The sequence below is a fragment of the Ictidomys tridecemlineatus genome, chromosome 4 (assembly GCF_052094955.1).
Source record: "Ictidomys tridecemlineatus isolate mIctTri1 chromosome 4, mIctTri1.hap1, whole genome shotgun sequence".
Classification (NCBI taxonomy): domain Eukaryota; kingdom Metazoa; phylum Chordata; class Mammalia; order Rodentia; family Sciuridae; genus Ictidomys; species Ictidomys tridecemlineatus.
Genome location: NC_135480.1, coordinates 65783227 through 65810295, shown reverse-complemented (window position 1 = coordinate 65810295; position 27069 = coordinate 65783227). Strand labels below are relative to the sequence as shown.

Sequence of the window (27069 nt, the reverse complement as noted above, 5' to 3'; positions counted from 1 at the left end):
AACATGGCAGGGTTGGGGCCATAGCCCAGTGGCAGTGTGCTTGTCTAGCATATGCAAGGTCCTGAGTTTGCTCTCTAGTACCAGAAAACAAAACAAAAACAACCCCAACATGGAACTGGCATTAAAATGAATACATTAACCAATAGAATAGAATAGAAAGCCTAAAAATAAACCCTCACATTTATGATCAATTGATTTCCAACACATTGTATGCCACACAGTGGGGAAAGGACAGTGTGTGTATTCATTAATGATTGCTGGGGATATTGGTTAGACTGCCACAAATATCAACTCAAATGGATTAAAGACTTAAAACATAAGATCTGAGACTTTAAGACTATTGGAAGAAAACAGAGGGAAGAGTTCCTTGATATTAGTCTGGACAATTATTATTTTGATATCTGAAGGCACAAGTAATAAAAACAAAAATGCACAAATGTGGTTATATCAAACTAAAAAAGCTTCTGCACAACAAACGAAATAGACAACATATATAGAGAAACATATTTGCAAACTATACAACTGATAAAAGATTTGATCTCCAAAATATGTGAGGAACTCAACTCAATAATAAAAAACAAATATAACCCAGTTAAGATATGGGCAAAGAACCTGAACAGAACTTCTCAAAAGGAGACCTACTAGTGGCCAACATGTTCATGAAAAAAATGTTCCTCACCATTAATTATCAGGGAAATGCAAATTAAAACCATAATGAGATATTACTTCACATCTGTTAGAATGGCTTTCATCAAAGAAGATAAAAAATAATGTTTGTAAAGATGGAGAGAAAAGAGAACCCTTGTACACTGTTGGAGGGAACATACAGTCTTTGAGTATTGCACATAATTCAATTTTGTCCAGGAAATCATTCTTTTCTTGTGTAGTATCTCATAACGGAAATTGGGAGTGTCTTCTGCTTTCTTTGTGAAGATTTTTCAACAAAGATCTTTCTTCATACGACTTCCTTTTAGCTTAATTGTCTCCATTTCTCCTTTTTTCCTAGTCTCTATTTCTGTTCCTTTAATAATATGGCAAAAGTACTTAAACTCCTGAGACTGCAGCTTGGTAGAATCATACCACCTCCCCTGATTCTTGTGGTAACTGAATGGAGGGCCACTTTACCGTTGAGCTGCACCCCTAGTCTATTTTCCCCCACATTTTTTATTGGTGGATTGTAATTGTACATAATGATGGGATTTATTATTATATATTCTTATATGCACACACTTTAACAATATAATTTGGTTGATATCAGTCCCCACCATTTCCCCCTCACCCTTCCCCCTCACCATTTTTCATTTTTCTTTTTTGAGGTACTGGGGATTAAACCCAGGGGTGCTTTACCACTGAGTTATATCCCTAGTCCTTTTTATTTTGTTTTGAGACAGGATCTGACTAAGTGGCCCATGCTGGCATTGAACTTGTGATCCTCCTGCTTTAGCCTGTTGCTGGGATCACAGGCACGTGCACCACTGTGGTTGGCTAATAAACCATTTTTAAAATTCTACCCAATTTATTATGTGTGGTTTGTTAGGTTATCCATTAGAATAATTTGCATACAGAGTATACTGAATTGTTATTTGTGCTTAAAAATGTCGAAACTAAATAAATCAGTTATTTTTGTCATGATACCATTCTCTCTTTATATACTTAACCATTGATTTTTTTTTCTGTAGAAAAGTTTTAACTGTGTATTTTATTTCTTTTTGACAAAATTTGGCTTTACTACTGGAAATGGTTTGCTTACTCACCCCATTAATATGAAAAATTATAGCACTTCAGTAGCTCAGTAAAGTGTAAACACGGAAATGGCATCTGCAGACACTTGGAAGTTCTTAATGATGCTGGCTGTGATGTAAGAAGTGACCTGTAGAGGAAGGATACAATAAGATTGTAATTGTTGCCATGAGGGTATGATTTAGACTCTCTTTTGGGATAAGATTTAGTGTTTGGTAATAGGTTGATTATGCGTCATTGTTGCCTGGTTACCTTAGTAGAGCTAGAAGGTTTTAATTTGTTTGAAAATCAAATATAGAATTTGTAACAATGGTTAGCAACCTTCAGGAGCAGATGATTCAGTCAGCCTTTTAGTTTTGAGAAATGATACTTCTATACTAAATGTAAACAAGCAATTAAAAAAAAAAAGACAGCTGTTGCTAGAAAGTTCATGTGTGTGTGTGTCCCAGGGGCTGGGGGTTGTAGCTCAGCAGTAGGGCACTTGCCTCATATTTGCAAGGCACTGAGTTTGATCCTCAGCACCACATAAAAATAAAGATTTTTTAAAAAAGGAAAGAAAGCATGTAAATCTTAAAAAAAACCCCTAATTTATTAATAGTGACAAAGACATTCATTGTCCACATGATATCTGGAAGTTTTCATTCATTTTTCAGTTTTAGTATCTTATTTTGATGGATTATTTTGAGCCCTTACTGTATGTAAGTCTTTTGGGGGACATAATGGTGTATGTTTCACATTTTTGTAGTTTGAATAATTCTGAGGCAAAGAATTAGCTGAACTAAAGTGCTTGATTGTGCCATTTTTATAATAAATGACCACTCTGAGAACCCCTTCTTTTACATAGGAGCTTTCCCATAAGATTTTCCTTGTTCCCTTCCCCTGTGTGCCCACCCCACCTTCACATAGGATATGGCTTCTACTGAAAGTGTAGGTGTCCCCACTTAATTCATGAATCTTCCACTGAAGCATCTCTGATATGAATATTAATAAGTGCTTACTGCCTCTAATGATTGTCCTGCTGTTAGGCAGCTGTTGCTGAAAGTTTGTGTGTGTGTGTGTGTGTGTGTGTGTCCCAGATCTGCAGATTTATTCATGTAGTTGGTCCCCTTTCTTTGCTTTCATTTTCATTTTCTTTTCTTTGCTATTATCTGCTTATCTTTCTTATAATTGTTTTCCTGTCCTTCTTAAGTAGGTTTAAAAAAATTTTTTTTAAGTTCATTCGAAGATTCCAAGTGCCAGGTTCAATTTAGATGCTTGCACTTACTGAATGTCTACTATGTCCCAGATGCTATTAGCTAATTTTACATAAAACAATTATTAAGTGAATTAATTTAGTCCATTTGCTATAAAATTTTGTAGTATGGAATATTATTCCTATTTTTACAAATTAAGCTTAAGGGGCTTGGTTAAGATCACATAGGTCCTAAGTAGCAGGGCCAGTAATCAAACCTAGATCTGTCTGATTCAGTATGTGCTCATTCTACTGTGTCACTTTGCCTCTTAGCTAAGATGTGGAATAATTTATGAAATCACTTTCTCTGCAAAGCTTCCTATATTCTTCCTGAAGGTATTCTGTACCTGTGTGGGTGAAGTTCTACCATGGCTGCCCCTTTCCTTTTATTGTCTTAAATTATACTTTTTCTTATGGGCACTGCAATGCTTTTGTAATGTTTATGCAACTATGCTTTTTAAATTCTTTATTGCTTGTTTATAAAATTTAATTTTTATTTAAAAAAAATCTCAAATTTGTATCAAAATTACTATTTCTGTGAATTTTTTGTTTGAAAGTAAGTTGTCAACTTGGAGCCCCATTATTCTTGAATGCTTTAGAACATGTTTCCTATAAACAAAGACAGATTTTTACCTAACCTCAATGCGACCATCAAAATCAGGACATTAATAATGACACATTACCAATGTCTAATCCTCAGACCCTATTCAGATGTCACCATTTGTTCCTTCATAATATTCTATAGAAAAGGATCCAATTAATAATTACATGTTGTATTTTAGTTGTCATATCTCATTAGTTTCCTTTGATTTGGAATAATGCCTGAGTCTTTCCTTGGTTTTGTGACCTTGACACTTTGAAAATTATGGGACAGTTATTTTGTGGAGCCACCTTGAATTTGTTTGTCTAATGTTTTCTCATGATTAGATTTAAATTTTCCATATTAGGCAAAATATCACAGATATGAGGTAGTTATCATTTTATTCTATTAGGTGGTATATCAATGGACCTTTTTTTTTTGTATGTGGTGCTGAGAATTGAACCCAGTGCCTCACAGATGCTAGGCAAACACTCTACCACTGAGCTACCACCCCAGCCCATGATAATGTTTTTATTTGATTGTTGGTTAATGTGGTATTTGTCAGGCTTCTTCACTGTAAATTACTTTTTCCCTTTGAAATTAATAAATATTTTGTGGGGGAGGTACTTTTAAACTGTATAAATATTTTATCATTGAACTTTCAATTTATGTTATTTATGGACTAATGGTTTTCTTATTCAATGATTTGTCACCTATTACTGTCTTTGATCTTGGTTTTTAAATTTCTTAATTTGGCTAGTTGGGTGCCTCTTCAAGCTGTGTATGTGTCCTTTTGACTCTTCTCTCTTTTTTGAATATTTTTTTTCTTTCTGTTACATTAAGATTTCTAGACTCATCTCTTCTGTTTTAAAATTTATTCTTTTTAATTATCTATAATAGTAGACTTAAACATGAAGTATGACTTATTCTAATTAGGATTATCTTTTGTTTTTCTCCCTGTGGTGCTGGGAATATACTGAGTAATATTTTACCATTAAATTACATCCCCAGCCCTTCTAGGGTAATTTTTTGTTTTCTCTGTTCTACCTCACTTTTCATCTAGAAGACTTGATTCCTTTTAGTGGAGAATCATACTTAGAAACCAAGAGCTGGATGCTTGGTGTGCTCATTGCTATTGGGGTATTGCTTTTGTGTACTTTCAGTGTATAGAGTTAGAGGATACATATTTATGTTACATATACATAATTATATCTACTTATTGTTGTGTTTCTATATAATAACAATTGTCAGTTATCATTTCTACTTGTAATTCAAACCTAACTCCACAGTTTGTGATGTTTTTTTTTCTTTCTCTAAATTTGTATCTTCCTTCCCAGATAGTATTATTCTTTTTTTAAATATATATATTTTTCAGTTGTAGTTGGACACAACACATTTATTTATTTATTTATTTATTTATTGTTTATTTATTTTTGTGTGATGCTGAGGATCAAACCCCGGGCCTCACACTTGCTAGGCGGGTGCTCTACCTCTGAGCTACAACCCCAACCCCTAGATAGTATTATTCTTGATATGTTTACCTGTTTTGATACGTCTTCCTGTTTATTCAGAATTGTGTATTTGTTTATGGAGGTGTATTACTTGCAAAAGGTGTTGGCAACCCAGAAAGGTAATCATAAGAATTACTTATTGAGTAGTATCACTAAATTTATCTAGTACTATTAGAAACCTGAGGAACTTTTCATGGGTAGAGAATATTGATATTGTGAGTAAGAGTATAATAGATATAAAGAAAACAGGTATTGCAGAACTTTTTAAGTACTTGGGTTTCAAATGCTCACCTTTGAACATAGTGAGCAAAGTTTCCAAAATCATGAAATTGTTTATTAGCTGGTTGCAGTGGCATGTGTCTGTAATCCCAGTGACTCAGGGGGCTGAGGCAGGAGAATCTCAAGTATGAGGTCAGCCTCAGCAACTTGGTGAGACCTTGTCTCTAAAAAAAAACAAAATAGGGCTAGGGATGTGGCTCAGTGATTGAATGCCCCTGAGTTCAATCCCCAGTACCACACTACCCCCAGAAGAAAAAGTACTGAGATAAAGCTCAGTGGTAAAACACCCCTGGATCAGTCCCCAATAACTGGAAAAAAGGAAGGAAGGAAGGAAGGAAGGAAGGAAGGGAGGGAGGGAGGGAGGGAGGGAGGGAGGAAGGAAGGGAGGGAGGAAGGAAGGGAAGGAGGGAAGAGAGGGAGGAAGGAAGGAAGGAAGGAAGGAAATAATGCAGCTGTATGAGAAGTGAGAATTGGATTAAGTATAAGGAAATTTTGATTCCTGAATTAGCTCTTCCAGTAAGTAGCCCATGTATTCATGCATTATTAGGCATTATCACTTATCCCTATCATTTTTTTTTCTTTTTCTGCAGTTCTGGGGATCAAATCCATGGTCCTGTGCATGCTAGGCGAGGACTCTACCACTGAGCTAGTCCCCTAATCCTACCCCTAACTCCATCATTCTTTTTTTTTTAATCTTTATTTTGTTTATTTATTTTTATGTGGTGCTGAGGATCGAACCCAGTGCCTCACATGTGTGAGGCAAGCGCTCTGCCACTGAGCCACAACCCCAGCCCCCTAACTCTGTCATTCTTTACCTGAGAAATTGTGGTTATGGAATTAAGGAGAGGGATAGATAGGTGATTACTCAGAGTACTTCTAGAGACTGTATGTTCTATTACTAGGAAGGGAGGGTGACGGATAATAGGGCAAGAAGAAAGATAGAGAAATTAATTATATTTATATTTATTAATTATATTTCAAATTAGTGATTTTATTTGTGGATAGTTCTTTGTGAAAGGAACTATCTAAAAATACTTGTTTTTGCAGCTGTACATGTAGTTATCATCTTGCAATATATATATATATATATATATATATATATAAAGTCATATATATATACTTTATATATGACTTTCTATTTTCCTTATTTTAGGTTATAGTAACAATAGCTAATAGTCATATCATGGCTTATAATAAAGTTTTTCACACTTACGTTCCTTATTTGAGCCTCTTAATAAACCTGTATATTAAGTAAGGCAAATGAGAGAACAGTAAGATTCTGAGAGGTTCAGTGACTTGACACTGAATATTATATAGTTAGTGAGTCACAGCTGCAACTTGAATCCAGGTCTTTGTTTTTTAACAACAACAAAAAAACCCCTTAATATTATGGAAAATTTCAATTTATTATTCTTTCCAGTTTTGAGTATAAATTCCACAATTTGCAATATTTTTCATCTCTTCTCCCCTTTCACTTTTTGTTGTTGTCAGAGTGATTTAAAGTAAATTCCTAACATCATCATGTTATTTAAATGGCAAATACTTAATTGTGTGTCTCTAATGGTATTATATTTTTTAATTATTATAATTTTTAACAGTAACTCCTTAATATCATCTCATACCAATTTATATTAAAATTTTAAAATTTCATTAAACATGCCCTTGTTATGGTTGGTTTGATTTAGATTAGGATCCAAAAAGATCCACATATTGGTTTTAGACAGTCTCTTAAATTTGATTTAATTTATAATAGTACTTCCTTTTTTGTTTTTGGTACAGGGATCGAACTTTGGTGCACTTGGCCACTGAGCCAAATTCAAAGCCCTTTTTTATTGTTGTTACCAGGGATTGAGCCCAGGGGAGCTTAACCACTGAGTCACATCCCCAGCCCTTTTTTCTATTTTATTTACAGCCATGGTCTCACTGAGTTGCTTAGTACCTCGTGGTTGCTGAGGTTGGCTTTGAAATCATGATCTTCCTGCCTCAGCCTCCTGAGCCGCTGGGATTCTAGGCATGCACCACCATGCCTGGCTTCTTTTGTATTTTCTTTAAATGCTATGGGTACATTGAAGAAACGGGGTCATTTGTCTTGTGGAATAGTTTACATTCTGAATTCCTTTTGATGTCATGAAAGTGTTGACAGCAGAAACCCCTTAGATTGGTTTCTCAGTCCTTTTGGTCAGAACTCCATTAGTCTTAGACATCTTCCTTGCTTTCTGGCATAAGGTGTCCTGTGTTCTTCTTACTTATTTTTTGCCCTAGTCTCAAAACTAGCTATTTCTCTAAGGAACTCTGTAAACCTAGGGTGTTTTCTTTTTTTTTTTTTTGGTATCAGGGATTGAACTCAGGGGCACTGAACCACTGAGCCACATCCTCAGCCCTATTTTGTATTTTATTTAGAGACAGGGTCTCACTGAGTCTCTTACCGTCTCACTTTTGTGGAGGCTGGCTTTGAACTTGTTATCCTCCTGTCTCAGCCTCCCCAGCCACTGGGATTACAGGTGTGCACCACTGCGCCCAGCTTAAACCCAAGTTTTAAAATTTCAAGTTCCATTCTCTTCTCTATATAAATGCCTTTCAGTCTGAGGATAATGATACATTAGTAGGTAATGCAGTCAATTTTATGGGACAGTTGGTATATTTTGAAAAACAAAATAGAATACAAATATTAGGGTTTATCACAAGATGTAGGGGTGAATATTGTTTTGTTTAGCTTCTTGTATGTATATTTTTATGTATTATGTTTTAATATAATGTGTATTTCTAGCTTTGGGTCCCAGTCAGAAAAAATTTGAAAGTCTGGTATACAACTTCATTTCTTCAAATAATATTTTGTTCCTGTTACTGCCTTACAGCTTATTTTACTAGCACTGAACTAGGTATGAGAGACGTAACTGATAATTTATTTAAAATGTTGGTGAGGAGGAGCTAGAATGAAAAATATTGACAGTACCAAGTGTTGACAAGGATATGGCACTTATGGAGGACTTATGCACCACTGGTGGAAGTGTAAATTAAAATTAGTTAACCACACTGGAAAACTGTTTGGCAGTATCTTCTTAAGCTGACTTTGTGCATTTCCTTTGGCTCAGCAATTCCACTTTTAAGTGTGTAACTAACAGAAATGTGGCCATATGCACTAAACGCCACATATAAGAATAATTACAGTAGCATTAGTTTAATACCAAAAACTCTAAATAGCTCAAATACCCATGAACAGAAAGGAATAATAGATTTTGGTGTATTTGTAAATAAAATAGTACATAGTAATGAGAATGAATGAATCATTTTAGGTGCTGTACCATGGATATATCTCACAAACATAAGTTAAGCAAAAGAAGCCAGATACTATTGATTTGATCTTTTTTTTTCAATATTTATTTTTCAGTTTTAGGTGGACACAGTATCTTTATTTTACATTTATGCGGTGCTGAGGATGGAACCCAGCGCCTCACATTCCATGCCCATCCCCACATCCTCGGCCTTTGGTACTAGAGATTGAACATAGAGGTGCTCTATGACCAAGCTACGTTTCCAACCCCCTTTTAATTTTATTTTGAGATAGGACCTCACTGAATTGCCAAGGTTGGCCTTGAACTTTGGGGTCTTCCTGTCTCAGCTCGCAGAATAGCTAAGATTCCAGGCATGTGCCACCATGCCTTGCTGTGTTCCATTCCTTTCTTTTTTCTTTTTCTTTTTTAAAGAGAGAGAGAGAGAGAGAGAGAGAGAGAGAGAGAGAGAGAGAGAGAGAGAGAGAGAGAGAGAGAATTTTAATATTTATTTTTCAGTTTTTGGTGGACACAACATCTTTGTTTGTATGTGGTGCTGAGGATCGAACCCGGGCCGCACGCATGCCAGGCGAGTGTGCTACCACTTGAGCCACATCTCCAGCCCCCATTCCTTTCTTTTTATTTATTTATTTTTATTTTTATTTTTAATCTTTTAGTTGTAGTTGGGCACAATACCTTTATTTTATATATTTATTTTTATGTGGTACTGAGGATTGAACCCAGGGCCTCACACATGCTCGGCAAGTGCTCTACCGCTGAGCCACAACCCCAGCCCTAATGTGTATTCTTGTTATGTGTGTATTCTCTTTGTGAAAACCCATTGAACTCTTCACTTAAAGAGTTTTGTATATTGCTTTATGGATATTAAGAGTTTAAAAAATTTAGACTTTTTTTGTCTTATTAAAATTTGATAACAAATAAAATATAACTTAGATACAACTTTTATTTTATTTTTTATTAGTTTGTTTATTTGGATACTGGGAATTGAACCCAGGGTGTTTTACCACTGAGCTACATTCCAGTCCCTTTGCAATTTTAAATTTTGAGACAGGATCTTGATAAGTTGCTTAGGTCCTCACTAAGTTGCTCAGACTGGCTTTGAATTTTTTATTCTTCTGCCTCAGCCTCCCAAGTCACTGAGATTAAAGTATGTACTCTGTATGTACAAGTCAAAATGCTGGCAATTGGGGATATAAAAGTTAAAAAATAAAAAATGGGATTCTTGTTTTCTAAAGTTTCATGTGTTAGAGGAATATTCAAGTAACATGATGCTAGACAGATTGGTGCAAATATATTGATCGAAATCATTCCTGAAATTGATGCAATGCTTTTTTTTCTTTCTCTTTTCTTTTCTTTTTTCTTTTTTCTTTTTTTTTTTTTAAATTTGTGGTGTGTGTGTGTGGAGGGGGGGATTGGACCCAGGGCCTCATGCATGCTAGGCAAGCACCTTACCATTGAGCTACACACCCAGCCTTTATGTGTTTATTTTTAAAGATATTAATCATGTCCTTTTGTTCTCTCTTTTTATAGCACTTAACAGATACCTCTCATGGTGTAAGAAATAAATGTTTGCAATTACTTGGCAATCTTGGCTCTTTGGAAAAAAGTATCACAAAAGATGCAGAAGGCCTAACTGCCAGAGATGTCCAAAATATTATAGGGGATTATTTCAATGACCAAGATCCACGTGTCAGAACAGCAGCAATAAAAGCCATGGTAAACTTATTATTGACACTAATCGGGGGATGGTTTTCATTATGTTTGGTTTTAGTTTTTGCCCACGGCTTTGTTAATGTTAGGCAAGCACTCTACCTCTGAGCTACACCTCTTACCTCTTCCTTAGCTTTTTTGTCATTATTTCAGTTTCCTAGTACTTCCTTGGAATACTCCATGGGTTAATTTTTTTAAATGCTCGAGTGCTTATGCTAAAAAATCTTGGGACTATTTACTTAAATAAAATCTTGGACTATCTTATTTATATAAGACTGATTTTGCCTGGAAGGAACTATATTACTCTTATATAATGTGGGAAAATATATGAGATTGTGTGGAGACATTGGAAATATTGATCTTTCCACAAATACTTAAAAAATACTTAAATACTTAAATACAAATACTTAAACTGTCTTTTTTTATCCAGTTGCAGCTTCATGAAAGAGGATTGAAATTACACCAAACAATTTATAATCAGGTATTTTACCTTAAATGATTTCTGTCTGAAAGGGTGAGAGGCTCATGAAACTGGGAGGGTAGCACTCTGGTTCTCAGAGTTTGAAAACAAAAACTTCAGCTGGCTAATTGTGGCCATGCTAATTGGGATAAATGTGCAGTCATATCCAAAGCATACTTTTCAAGAAGAGTTTAAAAAATTTAGACATTTTTTGTCTTATTAAAATTTGATAGCAAATAAAATATAACTCAGATGCAACTTTTTATTTATTTTTTATTTTTTTAATATTTATTTTTTATTTTTTTCGGTGGTCACAACATCTTTGTTTGTATGTGGTGCTGAGGATCGAACACAGGCCGAACGCATGCCAGGCGAGTGCACTACCACTTGAGCCACATCCCCAGCCATTGCAACTTTTATTTTATTTTTTATTAGTTTGTTTAGTTTGGTACTGGGAATTGAACCCAGGGTGCTTTATCACTGAACTACATTCCAGCCCCTTTTGATTTTTAAATTGGAATATATAATTGAATAGCACTAATACATGAAAAGGACTTTTAGGAGGATCTAGGAAGTTTAATATGAATACCAGAGTTCATGAAGTAAAGTATAATGTTTACAATAAGGAAAGTGGTAGTCTTGCTGATCTCTCTTTGAGTGGGCTGTATATGAAATCAATTCTGGACACCACACTTGATGAACTAGAATATTTCTGGAAGAGGGTGACCAAAACCATGAGATCCCATAAAAAGACCTTTCCTGAATGTAGTATTGGTAAAGAATGGTATGATGAAGTTGTGGAAAAGCTAACTGACAGCCTATATAAAGGACCTTAGCAGGTGGTATTTCTCTTGCAGAATAAGGGAATAAATCTAGTGATATACAATCTAAATCCATAGTCAGTGGTCAGATTTTTTTTGCTTACCAAGAATGCTTTTATCTCTTGGAGAAAATTATAATTACCAAGCCAAGCCTCTGAGACTGATGTGTATACCATATTTGTTCTTTTACAAGACAAAGAAGACAAAGTGGAGTGGGTCCAGAATGCTTATGTAACCATCTCTTTTCTCCCTATAGGAAAATTGTGGGAAGTCAAATAACTAAAGAAAACTTGGAGAGTAAGGACACAGAAAAAAGATAGTCAACTGATTGAGATGTTAATGGCATAGGACTGTGTCAGTAATGTAGTCCATCAATGATGAGGACCTCAAGGGAATGAAGATAGAGTGCTGGTGGAGGATTTGAAATATAAAGTAGAGTTTGGTTCCAGAATGAGTTCGGTTTTGGTTGTGTTAAGATTAAAAGTGAGATATTCATGAAGAAAGTTCCAGGTCATAGACAGTTAAGAACATTTGGGTCAGGAGAAATTTGAGCTGGTGGTAGATACTTGGAGCCATATCTTGGGTACATGGGGATATACAGGAAATGTTATAGGTTGAAACAGAGGCCAGTGATATTGTACCAAAATAAACAGAAATGTATGCTTTGATTTTACAGATGGTAGGGGGGAATCCATCTTTGGTGTGTGAGCCTGTGAAAGAAGTATAGTGGGCTTCCAGCAGATTCTGCTAGGTTTGATACAATTCTAGGTATCTGTCAGTCTGTTGTTCTGCTTTCAGATATAAAGTGGCAGGACCCACAGTCCAAATATAACTAGAGCAGCTGACAGAGGCTCAGAATTCTTGGGTGGGTAAATGTTCAAGAAGTTAAAACCATCCATTTTTGATTGACATCCTTACCCAGTCACCATATCTTTATTTTAAAATAGTTTGAACATCACCTAGGAGGACATAGAACTGATAGACTTTTGGAATCTTTCTTTTCAGGCCTGTAAATTGCTCTCTGATGACTATGAACAAGTACGCAGTGCTGCAGTCCAGCTTATCTGGGTTATCAGTCAGCTCTATCCTGAAAGGTCAGTGTGGGTGTAAGCTGACTTCTGTTTATTTATTGCTAAGCCATTTTCTCTCCTTTCACCAAGCATAAAGCTACCTCCAGGAAAGAATGTTGGTTAGAATTCTGGAAGGCAGTGTGGAAGGGATCAAGCACAGGCCCTGCAAATCAAGATGCTTGGTCCTGTGTTTCAATCTCTGCCGTAAACTTTCTGTGTTTCTTGGGAAAGATACTTCACCTTTTTGGGTCCCAATCAATCTTGTTAACTGTAATTGAAGAGACTGAACTCTCAAGTGTCTTAGCTTTTTGGGGGGCAGCAGTGTGGGGGGGTGTTAATCACTAATATTGTTTGAGATCCATTTAATTTAGTTTTTGTTTGGGCCAAATGCCAACTAAGGTACCAGGTGTGTGTTGAGAATAATGATCCCTAGTTTGGTGTTTTCTTGGTTAAAAGTATTTTCACAGAGCTTAAATTGTTGATGTACTCTCAGGTGTATTGTATTGTAGTAGTACCATTATAGGAGATAATAAATGGCTACAAAATACTCTGTAGTTTTTTTCATTTCTTCTTTCTTTTTTCTCTGTGTGTGTGTCTTGGGGGTAGGGGTGATGGTTCTGGGGATTGAACACAAAACTTTACCATGCTAGGCATGTGTTCTACAACTGAGCTATACTACCAACCCCAAGTTCTTGGTTTCTTCATGAATCTTTGAACCTTTGGTAGGTTACACACTTTTATTTATGACACTGAAAATTTGCAGTGCAGTAGGATGGTTGGTTTACACTTCCAATTATACTTGTTTAAGTTGAAAAGTGTTTCATCATTCTAGGATTTGAACTGTATTGCTCAATTATCATTCCCTGTGTATCAGTTTTCATTGGTCATTCTTAGTTTATTGAACTTGCAGTCTTCGGCTCATGTTCATGTGTTTTTTCTACTTTTCTTTTAATCTAGCATTGTCCCAATCCCTTCTTCTAATGAAGAAATTCGTTTAGTTGATGATGCATTTGGAAAAATTTGTCACATGGTCAGTGATGGCTCCTGGGTGGTTCGTGTTCAAGCTGCAAAGCTATTGGTAAGCTTCACTTTTTTCCCCCCTGTTTGGGATTGAATCCATGGATATTTTATCAGCTGAGATATATCTTCAGTGCTTTTATTATTTTCTTTAGGGAGAGGGTTTCCCAAAGTTGCCCAGACTGGCCTTGAAATTGAGATCCTCCGCCTTAGTCTCCAGAGTAGTTGAAATTATAGGCATGTACTACTTAACTCTGCTTGATTAAAATACACTTTCTTTAGCAAACACATTGCCTATTAAGTCTTTTTTTTTTTTTTGAGAGAGAGAGAGAGAGAATTTTTAATATTTATTTTTTAGTTTTTTGGCGGACACAACATCTTTGTTTTTTTTTTTGTATGTGGTCCTGAGGATCGAACCCGGGCCACATGCATGCCAGGCGAGCGCGCTTCCGCTTGAGCCACTTCCCCAGCCCCTTAAGTCTTTTTTAATATGTATGTATGTATGGTACTGGAGATTGAACACCGGGTGCTCTACCAATGAGTTACATTCCTGGCCATTTTTATTTTTAATTTTGAGACAGGGTATTTTGCTAAATTCTTTAAGCTGGTCTACAACTTGCGATCCCTTTGTCTAAACCTCCCAAGTAGCTGAGATTTATAGGCGTGTCCCATCATGCCCAGCTCCTACTAAGTTTTCATAAACATTTTCACAAACTATAGATAGGGACAGGTGTGGGTCATTTTTAGAAACCTCAGAATTTCTTATTATAGAAATACATAGCTTACTTTCTTATAGATAAGTAGTCTTCTTTAGAATTAGAATGATCTCACAGATAATACTATTTAACCTTGTTAGCATACAAGATAGCCAAGGCCTAGAGACAGAGGAAATTAATAAAAATAGTTGCCTCTGTTTATTAAGCACCTGTATGGCCTAAATATTTTCAAGGCTGCCCTTTACATTTCTTTTCTCATTTACTCTTCATAGCAACCCTGCAAGATAGATATTATTATTCCTTTTTCTCAGATGGGAAAACTGACACACTGAGAAGTTAAGTAAATCATCCAGTTTATACAAATAGAAAATTATATAGTGGGATTCAGATCCTAATGTTCTTTTAGCTTGGCTCTTTCCTATTCATAGCACGTTTTTATTTGTTTGTTTGTTTTTATTTTTGTGGTTCTGGGGATTTAACTCACTATGTTTTACCACTGAACTCTGAGACCCCCTGTTTATTTTTATTTTGAGACAGAATCTCACTAAGTTGCCAAGGCTGGTGTCTGATTTGAGATACTCTTGCCTCAGTCTCCTGAGTCACTGGGATAATAGGCATGTGCCACTCTGCCTAGCCATAGCACATTTGTTTAAAAACAATAACAACAACAAAACTTTTTAGGGTAGAGATATCCTTTTTTTTTTGGTACTAGGATAGAACTATCTTTAGAGTATTAGTCTGATAATTAGCTTATCTTTGTTACATTGGATATGTCCCTTGATTTTAGTCTCAGTATTTTCACTGTTAAATGGGGCTTTAATATCTCTCATTTTTGCCTCATAGGTTGTCACGATGCTCAAATGGGATACTTTCTTTTTTGGGGGGGTATCAGGGATTGAACCCAGGGGCACTCAACCACTGAGCCACATCCTCAGCCCTATTTTGTATTTTATTTAGAGACAGGGTCTCACTGAGTTGCTTAGCACCTCATTTTTGCTGAGGCTGGCTTTGAATTCATGATCATCCTGCCTCAGCCTCCTGAGCCACTGGGATTATAGGCGTGCACCACTGTGCCTGGCTCAAATGGGATACTTTCTAAGAAAAGGTTTGTAAATTGTAAAGTACTATGTGAACTGAGTAGGGATTGTAGTATATACATATATTTGAGTATATATAAGAATTTGTATGTCATAGCAAGAAAATCTGAGGTTCTTTTTATACACTTCTCCTTTGAGGGCTACTAGCATTGCCACTATCGATGAGATTGTTGGCTGAATTATTTGGATCTGACTGCCCTAGGCACAGATCCAGTGATTACTATAGTATTGTAGTCAGTATTTATTGGAGTAAGTACTGAAACTTATGTGAGGCATTTTCATGGAATAATAAAGAATAAATATGGGTAATTTCATAATTTCCTGCCAATAGATTATGTTACTTGTTTATAATTAAATGGAGTTAAGGTAAAGTGATTCTGTTTTGGATTCAAATTTGGTTTTGGTTTATGAGTGTTTTTATTTTATTTTATATTTTGGAACTAGGGATTAAACCCAGAGTCTTGTGCATATCAGACTTGTAATCTACTACTTAATTATATCCCTGGCATGATTTTTTAAAAAATATTTATTTTTTAGTTGTAGTTGGACACATACCTTTATTTTATTTATTTATATGTGGTGCTGAGGATTGAACGTAAGGCACCGCATGTGCTAGGCAGGCGCTATACTGCTGAGCCACAACCCCAGTCCATGTTTTAAAATTACGAAATAGCCCAATCATTCATCAAGTCCTTTTATTCAACAATTACTGATCATCATCTGTGGGAAGCCATTCTAACACGTGATTGAGCGACTCCCGTTAAGGGCCTGAGGCACTTTGGCAAAAAGTCGAAGTTTCCCGACCCTTTCCTGATGAGAGAGCCCATCCGTGTGTGGGTGTGCCTGACCACTGACCCCAGGGACCCAATCACTGACCCTGACCTTGGAGTGCAGCCCCCCCTCAACCTTCATTGGATGGAATTCTCCCCTGAATCTCTTGTTCCCCAATAAAAGGCTGATCCCCGGCGTGCTCGCTCTCTCTCTCCTGCTAGCCCTGAGTAATCCCTGCTGCCCTGCTGGGCGGTTGGAGGAGGGAACCAGAGGGGAGCCGTCTCGGACCTAGCAATAGAAATAAGGTAATTGAGTCTTGTGTTTTTATTTCGATCTCTTCTAACTAACTTTATGCCTAGAACCTCATTAATGAAACCACTGCGCAGGCCGCGTGGTAGAATCATCATCTACAATGAACTTGTCTTTGAGCGGAGGGAATATTTTATTTATTTATTTATTTAGGTACTGGAGATTGAACCCAGGCACACTTTACCAATGAACTACTAAGTCCCAGTCCTTTTTTTTTTTTTTTTAATATTTTTTGTAGTTGTAGATGGACAGAATGTCTTTATTTTATTTATTTTTATGTGGTGCTGAAGATGAAACCCAGTGCCTCACTCATGCTAGGCAACCACTCTGCTGTAGAGCTACAGCCCCAGCCCCCAGTCTTTTTTATTATTTGTTTTGAAGTAGGTTCTTGCTGATTTGCTGAGGGTCTCACTGAATTTCCGACACTGGCCTTGAATTTGTTATCCTTCTGCCTCAGCCTTCTGAATCACTGGGGTTACAGATATGCACCACCTTGCCCCCATGATGGGGGGAATATGTTTTTTTTTTTTTACTGCTCTAGTTTAATGCTACTTTCTGAGTAGATTTCCCTTTTTTGTTTGTTTGTTTTTTATTGGTTGTTCAAAACATTACAAAGCTCTTGACATCATATTTCATACATTAGATTCAAGTAGGTTATGAACTCCCATTTTCACCTCTCTTATTGTTTCTCTTGCTGAGAAAAAACTTTTTAGTTTGAGTAAGTCCCATTTGTTGATTCTTGTTATTAACTCTTGTGCTATGGGTGTCCTATTAAGGAATTTGGAGCCCGACCCCACAATATGTAGATCGGAGGCAACTTTCTCTTCTATCAGACGCAGAGTCTCTGATTTGATATCTAGCTCCTTGATCCATTTTGAGTTAACTTTTGTGCATGGCGAGAGGAGGGGATTCAGTTTCATTTTGTTGCATATGGATTTCCAGTTTTCCCAACACCATTTGTTGAAGATGCTATCCTTCCTCCATTGCATGCTTTTAGCCCCTTTATCAAATATAAGATAGTTGTAGCTTTGTGGATTAGTCTCTGTGTCCTCTATCCTGTACCATTGGTCCACCCGCCTGTTTTGGTACCAGTACCATGCTGTTTTTGTTACTATTGCTCTGTAATATAGTTGAAATCTGGTATCGCTTCCTGCTTAGAATTGCTTTTGCTATTCTGGGTCTTTTATTTTTGCATATGAATTTCATGATTGCTTTATCTATTTCTACAAGAAATGCCGTTGGGATTTTGATTGGCATTGCATTAAACCTATAGAGAGCTTTTGGTAATATCGCCATTTTGATGATGTTAGTTCTGCCTATCCATGAACAGGGTATGTTTTTCCATCTTCTAAGATCTTCTTCTACTTCTCTCTTTAGGGTTCTGTAGTTTTTATTGTATAAATCTTTCACCTCTTTTGTTAGGTTGATTCCCAAGTATTTTATTTTTTTTGAGGATATTGTGAATGGAATGTTTTTCCTCATTTCCGTTTCAGAAGTTTTGTCGCTGATATACAGAAATGCCTTTGATTTATGCATGTTGATTTTATATCCTGCCACTTTGCTGAATTCATTTATTAGTTCTAGTAGTTTTTTTGTAGACCCTTTTGGGTCTTCTAGGTATAGAATTCTGTAATCCACAAATAGTGATAATTTAAGTTCTTCTTTTCTTATTTTTATGCCTTTAATTTCTTTCATCTGTCTAATTGCTCTGGCCAGTGTTTCGAGAACTATGTTGAACAGAAGTGGTGAGAGAGGGCATCCCTGTCTTGTTCCAGATTTTAGAGGGAATGCCTTCAATTTTTCTCCATTCAGAATGATGCTAGCCTGAGGCTTAGCATAGATAGCTTTTACAATGTCGAGGTAAGTTCCTGTTATCCCTAGTTTTTCTAATGTTTTGAACATAAAGGGATGCTGTACTTTGTCGAATGCTTTTTCTGCATCTATCAAGATGATCATATGGTTCTTACCTTTAAGTCTATTGATGTGATGAATAAAATTTATTGATTTCTGTATATTGAACCATCCTTGCATCCCAGGGATGAATCCTACTTGATCATGGTGCACAAAAATTTTTTTGATGTGTTTTTGTATCCGATTTGCCAGAATTTTATTGAGGATTTTTGCATCTAGGTTCATTAGAGATATTGGTCTGTAGTTTTCTTCCTTTGAGGTGTCTTTGTCTGGTTTCGGAATCAGGGTCATGTTGGCCTCATAGAATGAATTTGGAAGAGCTCCCTCTTTTTCTATGTCCTGAAATAACTTGAAAAGTATTGGTGTTAATTCTTCATTAAAGGTTTTGTAAAACTCTGCTGTATATCCATCCGGTCCTGGGCTTTTCTTGGTTGGTAGTCTTTTGATTGCTTCTTCTATTTCATCCATTGATATTGGTCTGTTCAAATTGTGTGTATCCTCCTGACTCAGTCTGGGCAAATTATATGACTTAAGAAATTTATCGATGTCTTCACTATCTTCTATTTTATTGGAATATAGGTTTTCAAAATAATTTCTAATTGTCTTCTGTATTTCTGTAGCATCTGTTGTGATATTGCCTTTTTCTTCCCGTATGTTAGTAATTTGAGTTCTCTCTCTTCTTTTCTTCATTAGCATGGCTAAGGGTCTGTCGATCTGATTTATTTTTTCGAAGAGCCAACTTTTAGTTCTGTTAATTTTTTCAGTAGTTTCTTTTGTTTCAATTTTGTTGATTTCCGCTCTGATTTTAATTATTTCTTGCCTTCTGCTACATTTGCTGTTGTTTTGCTCTTCCTTTTCTAGGGCTTTGAGATGAAGTGTGAGCTCATTTATTTGTTGTTTTTTCCATTTTTTGAGGAATGACCTCCAGGCGGTGAATTTCCCTCTTAAAACTGCTTTCATTGTGTCTCATAGATCCCAATATGTTGTGTCTGTATTTTCATTTATCTCTAAGAATTTTTTGATTTCCTCTTTATGTCTTCTGTAATCCATTGATCATTCTGTAACATATTGTTCATTTTCCATGTGATGTAGGATTTTTCCTTCCTTCTTTTATCATTGATTTCCAGTTTCATTCCATTATGATCAGATAAAATGCATGGTATTATCTCCACCCCTTTATATATACTGAGGGTTGCCCTATGGCATAATATATGGTCTATTTTTAAGAAGGATCCATGTGCTGCTGAGACAAAAGTATATCCACATGATGATGGTTGATATATTCTATATATGTCAGTTAAGCCTAGGTTATCGATTGTGATATTGAGTTCTATAGTTTCTTTATTCAACTTTTGTTTGGAGGATCTGTCCAATGGTGAGAGAGGTGTGTTGAAGTCACCCATAATTATTGTGTTGTGGTCTATTTGATTCTTGAACTTGAGGAGAATTTGTTTTATGAACGTCGCAGCACCATTATTTGGTGCATAAATATTGATAGTTGTTATGTCTTGTTGGTGAATGTTTCCTTTTAACAGTATATAATGTCCTTCCTTATCCCTTTTGATTAACTTAGTCTTGAAGTTGATTTTATTCGATATGAGGATGGCCACCCCTGGTTGCTTACGAGGGCAGTATGCGTGGTATATTTTTTCCCAACCTTTCACCTTCAGCCTGTGTATGTCTTTTCCAATCAGATGTGTCTCCTGGAGGCAGCATATTGTTGGATTTGTTTTTTTAATCCATGTTACCAGCCTATGTCGCTTTATTGGAGAGTTTAAGCCATTAACGTTTAGAGTTACTGTTAATATATAGTTTGTACTTCCAGCCATGTTTGATCATTTATCTTTTTTTTTTTTTAATTTAGTTTGTTTCTCCAGGATTAGTTTTTCCCCTGCCCTCTGTCTTTACCGAGGCACTTCCCACTGATGGTTTTGGTTATTGTTTTTCATTTCTTCCTCATGTAGTGTTTTGCTCAAGATGCTTTCCATTGCTGGTTTTCTGGCTGCAAATTCTTTTAACTTTTGTTTATCATGAAAAATTTTTATTTCGTTGTCGTACCTGAAGCTTAATTTTGCTGGATACAGAATTCTTGGTTGGCATCCATTGTCTTTCAGTGTTTGAAATACGTTGTTTCAGGATCTTCTCGCTTTCAGCGTCTGTGATGAAAATTTGTTGTTAACCTTATTGGTGTACCCCTGAATGTAATCTGCCTCCTTTCTCTTGTAGCTTTTAATATTTTCTCTGTGTTCTGTATTTTGGATATCTTCATAACAATGTGTCTTGGCGTTGGTCTACTGTGATTTTGTATGCTCGTTGTCCTGTATGCATCTACAATTTGTATATCCGTTTCCTTTTTCATTTCTGGAAAGTTTTCTGTAATTATTTCATTCAGCAGGTTACTCATTCCCTTGGTTTGAATCTCTATACCTTCCTCTATCCCGATGACTCTTAAGTTTGGTTTTTTTATGTTATCCCATATCTCTTGGATGTTTTTCTCGTGATTTTTTACCAGCCTTTCTGAAGGCTAGACTCTTTTCAAGATGATATATTTTGTCTTCATTATCTGACGTTCTGGCTTCTACTTGCTCCACTCTGTTAGTGATACTCTCATTTGAGTTTTTAATTTGGTTTATAGTTTCCTTTGTTTCTAGAATTATTGTTTGATTTTTTTTTATAATCTCTATCTTCTGATACAGATGCTTAACTTCTTCTTTTATCTGTTTATGTAATTCATTTTCAATGCGTTCTTTCACTGTTTGAATTTGCTGTCTCATATCCTCTTTAAGGTTCCATTCCGTCTGTCTAAGGTGTTCCTTGAGTTCTTTATATGACCATTTTTCTGATGACTCTAGGTCCTCCTGAATATTTAGGCTGTCCTGCATTGTTTGTATTCCTTTTGTTCCTTGCTTTTTCATGCTGCTCATGTTACTTCTTGTTCTGTTTGACTGCTGAGTTACTGTTTACTCCTATAAATTTATTTGATGCTTGGGAGGAAAGGTATTAAAAGGGAAAGGAAGAAGTCACTAAAGAGAATGAGAGTAAGCAGGTAGAATTCAAGGAAGGGAGAATAAGAAAATTGAAAAGAAATGAAAGACAAAAGAAAAAAATAGAAAATAAAAAATAATAATAATAATAAAAAAATTAAAATTAAAATTAAAAAAATAGAATAAAATTTAAAAAACAACAACAAAAACAATGAAAATGAAAAAAAAGAACCCAAATTAAAAAAAAATTAATAAATGCAGTCTTAGAGTTTGATTAACTTCTCTTCCAGTAGGTGGAGCTGTGCCCACTGGGCCAAGCTTCTCCTCTCAATATGTGGGAACCAATCACTGTGCTGCAGCTCTTCCTCCAAGACTGGGTGGGTCTCCAATCCTGAGTGCCTAGGGCCTTCTCTTGTGTCTAGTCGCTTCCCCACTTTTCCTCAACCAGGCCCCGCTCACGGGTGACACTCACCACAATACTGCCTACACGCCAGGTCTGCTACTCCCCCCAAGAGCCCTGTTTTCATGAACGCCTGTACACACTCTCCCTGTTTGCCATTCCCTTAGACCCTAAGTTTGTAGAGCTTGGGGCTGAGAATCCTCAGCGAATTTTGCTTACCCTCCGGTAGCCACGCCCCCAGTAGCTGGTGCGAGAGACCTCAGTTGTCAGCACTGTTGGGAGCGGTAGCCGGGAGTTCTGCGCCTTGGGTCCCACGCCACTCCTGATTCCCTCCATCTGGCTATTGCGCTCACGGGAGAACTGGGAGGGGCCCTTAAGGTTTCCCCACTGTGTGGAAAGGGAAGGCTAGGGGATTACACACCTGTAGCCGCTGGTTTCAATGAAGTTATCTCCTCCGCTGCATTCTGGTGACGTCAGTCCTCTGCCATGGTGGAATCTCATGCAAATGGCGACAGTTCGTTTCCCTTTGCCAGGTAACCAATGCAACGGGTGGGTCCTGACTGTCTCTCTCAAGCCCCGTTTCAATCCTGTGGCCACTGCCTATGAAGGCTCGGTTGGCATTAACCTCCGTAGGATCAGAAGGGCCGACCAGTTGTTTCAGCGGGATCGTTTAGTGCTGAGTCACAGCAGTTTGTCTGTGAGAAGCAGGCGAACGGGAGCTTGAATTCAGCCGATCCGGCTCGGTGTGTGTTCTGAGAGGCCCAGACTGTTTGCCCCAGATCCACGTCAGCTCAGCATTGCCTAGTGATCCTGATCAAACAGCATTTAGACAGTTTACGACTCCCTATGCCCGAGCAGCTGAAGAGGTCAGAGACTTGATCTCTCCGCGACCGCCGCCATGTTGGATCTGGGAATATGTTTTAGAGGAATAATTTAATGATATATCTTAAGTAGGTAGTTTTGAAAAACAATTATTAAAGCAGGATCATTGACAATGTTGTTCTGTACTTGCAAAGGGTTTAAAATCTATTTCTATAAAGATGTATGAATAATGAATTGTATATTGAAAGGATTTCTATTTGGATGATTCTTAAACTTGAGTCAGGTGCTTTATGTTTAATGATTTTAAATATGAAAAGTTTCATATTACATAATTATGTTTGTATTCAGAAGTAATTAATAGGGCTGGGGAATAGCTCAGTGGTAGAGTGCTTCCTCTGAGTTTGATTCCTAGTATCATTAATCAATAACTTAATTTTTGTAATAATATTATAGAGTTTCTAGGCTACTAAACTAGACTCTTTAAGTCATACGTATACACATACACACACACACTTATATGGAAGCACACATACCTATATGCATGTATACATAACCTCATACATACTATTTGTAAGTAATTTTTTAATCCTTTTAAATTCTGTGGGGTTGATATTATGTTATTCATTTTATAGATAATGAGACTAAGATTTATCTAGGTGTGGTGACATATGCCTATAATTACAATGATTTGGGAGACTAACACAGGAGGATACAAGTTTGAAGCCAGTCTCAGCACCTTAGTGAAACCCTCAACAATTTATAGAGATGCTGTCTCAAAATTAAAAAAAAAAAAAAAAAAAAAAGAAAGAATACTAGGGATGTAGCTCAGTGCTAGAGCACTCCTGGATTTAATCCCCAGTACCAAAAAAAGGAAGGGAAATTCAAAACCATGTGAACTATGTGAAAGAGAATGGCTTTTAGTTTAGTTTTTTTTTTTTTTTAATAACTGCCTGAAGGGGACAAAAAAAAAAAAACTTAATTTCTAAATAAGCAGATCTATGGAACTATTTAGAGTATAGTCACTACGTTGAAATTAAGCCTAGTATTGACATTCTATCAAGGATGTGGTCTTCAGTTTAATGATTTCTTATGATGTTGAATTTCTCTTAGTCAAGAGGATTAATTGGTGTTTGTAAACTCCCAAAAGTCTTTGAACTTTTGGATCTTAAAATGTTATAACATTTTAAGATTGTGATTTGTTGGATTTTATGCCTGAGAGTCTGCCAAGGATTGGCCTTTCCTGAGGAAATGCAGATATTCTGCTTAGTGGCAGCTTAATGACTGATGCACTAATCTGTCTCAGTTGTTTTTCAGTTTCTTTTTTAATTAACTAATTAGATAGAAGCTAGAAGCTTTATATGGTAGTCAGCTTTTTGTAGTAGTGACTAAAATACCTGATGTGAAATGTAAAGGAGGAAAGATTTTTTGGCTCATGGTTTCAGAGATTTTAATCGATGGTTGACTGGCTCCATTGCTTTGGATGAGGTGAAGCAGAACATTATGACAGAAGGACATTGTAGATGAAAGCTGTCTCACTCATGACAGCTGGGAAGCAGGGAGGAGATGAGGGGTGGGGTGGAGTGGGGGATGAAGGTGTTCACTACTTCTAGGGCACAGCCCTAGTGACATACTTTCTACAACTAGGACCCACCTTCTACAGTTTCCATCACATCCCAACAATCCATTCAAATTATTAATCCATCAAGTGAATTGATCCACCAATGAGATAAGAGTCCTCATGATCTAATGATTTCTTTTTTTTTTAAGTTGTAGATGGACACAATACCTTTATTTTATTTGTTTTTATTTTTTTATGTGGTGCCAGGGATCGAATCTAGTGCTTCATGCATGCTAGGCAAGTGCTCTATCACTGAGTGACAACCCTGGCCTCCTAATAATTTCTTAAAAGCCCCATCTCCGAACATTGCTTCATTGATGGCCATGTCATCAATACATGACACATTAGGGGACATACCAGATCCAAACCATAACATTTTAAAACTAGAATAAAGAAAGGGTGCATACATGGATTTATGTTTTTTAAACTAATAAAGTATAAGTTTTACTCTGAAAACCTGTTTGATACTGGTTTATTAAATATCTCGTTTCAGAGACAGTTTATTAAGTTGTCCAGTGAATTATTTTCTTAGCATTTTAAATTATTTAATTAAATTATCTAAGGCAAGCTAGGTAGAGTGCTTGCCTAGCATGTGTGGGGCACTGGGTTTGCTTTTTAGCACTGCATATAAAAAAGTGAAATAAAGTCCATGTAAAACTAAAAAATAATATTAAATAAAAACTATCTAATTAACTAATTAGTACTGGAGATTGAACCCAGGGAAGTTTTACCCCTGAGTTAATTTCCTGGTTCATTTTCTTTAGTCTCAAAATAAAAAAAATAAGAATTTTTATTTTGAAATGGGGTCTCTCTAGGTTGCTATAGCTAGCTTTGACCTTGAGATCCTCCTGCCTCAGCCTCCCAATTTGCTGAGATTATATAGATTATACTTGGATAGTGTTGCAATTTTAATTTGTTAAGCATATTAGTTATGCATCTTACCTGATTCTTTTTGTTTTGGATAAAATAGACAAGAATAAGGATGCTTTTCTAATTGGTACATGTTTTGATGAATTTATTATCTTTTTGATCCAAACCTGCACCTCTTGTATTTTCTTGAAGGATGGTATCTTCTACTAAGATCTGGAATAGAGAAATTTGTGAGTTCTTTTTCTTTGTTCTTTTTTTTTTTTTTTTTTTTAAGAGAGAGTGAGGAGAGAGAGAGAGAGAGGAGAGAGAGGGAGGAGAGAGAGAGAGAATTATAATATTTTATTTCTTAGTTTTTCAGCAGACACAACATCTTTGTATGTGGTGCTGAGGATCAAACCTGGGCCGCGCACATGCTAGACGGGCGCGCTATCGCTTGAGCCACATCCCCAGCCCTTTCTTTGTTCTTTATCCATTGAGTCATCAGCTCATATCAGTTCTGCCTCCTGGACATCACCTGAATCCGTCCATTCTCCATTTCTGCTTGGCCCATGCTAATTTAGGTGTCACTATTTTTTAAGTGGATTCCTATGAATATGGCTCTTGGCATTTGTGGATTCAGATGGAAAGCTGTGTGACACTGAAAATTAACTTCAAGTGATATATAATTTTTGATGTCTTCTGTATTGTTGGGAGAGAGCTCAGCTGAGTCGAAGAGTCATTGGAAACTATGGATGGACTAACTTACTGCATCATCATTCAGTCCTTTGTTCTTTGTGAGGAAGAAATGCTTCTTGAAAAGCCAACTACTGATAATGGTAGGATAATAAAGAGAAAGTTAGGGGAGCTGGGGTTGTGGCTCAGTGGTAGAGTGCTAGCCTAGCATGGGTGAGGCACTGGGTTCAATCCTCAGCACTACATAAAAAACAACTAAGTAAAAACAAGTTTAAAAAAAGAAAGTTAGGAGACCATAAAAATTAATGTTTCTTACTCATAAGATTGATGTTTGAATAAAAATGTTTAGGTGTGACATTAGAACAGATCTATGTAGCAAACAATTAGGTTGTGATAAAAAGTCATTTTGAGGGCTGGGCTTGTGGCTCAGTGTAGAGTGCTTGCCTAGCATGGGTGAGGCACTGGGTTCGATCCTTAGCACCACATAAAAAAACAAATAAATAAAAAGTAAAGGTTACATTAAAAACAAAAGTTAATCTGAAACTTCTTTAGTCAAAAATAGTAAAATTGTTCTTATAGTCAGAGGAAAGGGTCTGTTTGATATTCATAAAGAACATGTAATTTTCTGTGAAAATGTGGTTGGAGAAAAGATCTATGCCTGTGTAAGCATTTTCATGTTTTTATACATGGAAATTGGAAAATGTCTCAGATATATGCCTTAGGAGATGTCTGTGACCTGCTTTATATAGCCTTTGGGGTCGGGGGCAGTACTGAGAATTGAACTCAGGACTCCTTATATTACTAGGCAAGTAAGTGCTCTAATACTGAGCTACACCCCTAACCCTTTTTCAAAAATTTTAAGGTGGGGTCTCATTGAATTGCCCAGGCTGGCCTCAAACTTGTGCTTATCCTGCCTCAGATTCCTGAGCCTCTGGGATTGCAGGCATGTGCCACTGTGCCTGGTTTATAGCTTCTTGAACTGATCTCTCTGCTTACATTTTGATTCCTTCTGATCCATTAGCCACATTGCTGCAAGATGCACTTTATGAAGTATAAATCCATGCTCTCCCTTACTCCAAAGAAGCAATTTATCTTATTTCTCAGCCTCAATTTCTCACCTTTAAATAGGGATAATATCTGGGAGTGGTGGCACACACCTGAAATCCCTGCAGCTCGGGAGGCTGAGGCAA

General features: G+C 36.5%; 1 protein-coding gene across 2 annotated transcripts in view; it reads left to right on the top strand.

Moving 5' to 3' along the window:
• Positions 1-27069, top strand: part of Ints4 (integrator complex subunit 4) — a 112085-nt gene that overhangs the window by 20103 nt on the left and 64913 nt on the right. For both annotated transcript variants that reach the window (XM_013357721.4, XM_005323242.5), the window contains exons 5-8: positions 10162-10347; positions 10772-10822; positions 12628-12716; positions 13650-13770. In XM_013357721.4, coding sequence (XP_013213175.1) covers positions 10162-10347; positions 10772-10822; positions 12628-12716; positions 13650-13770 — 447 coding nt within the window. The remainder of the gene's footprint in view (positions 1-10161; positions 10348-10771; positions 10823-12627; positions 12717-13649; positions 13771-27069) is intronic.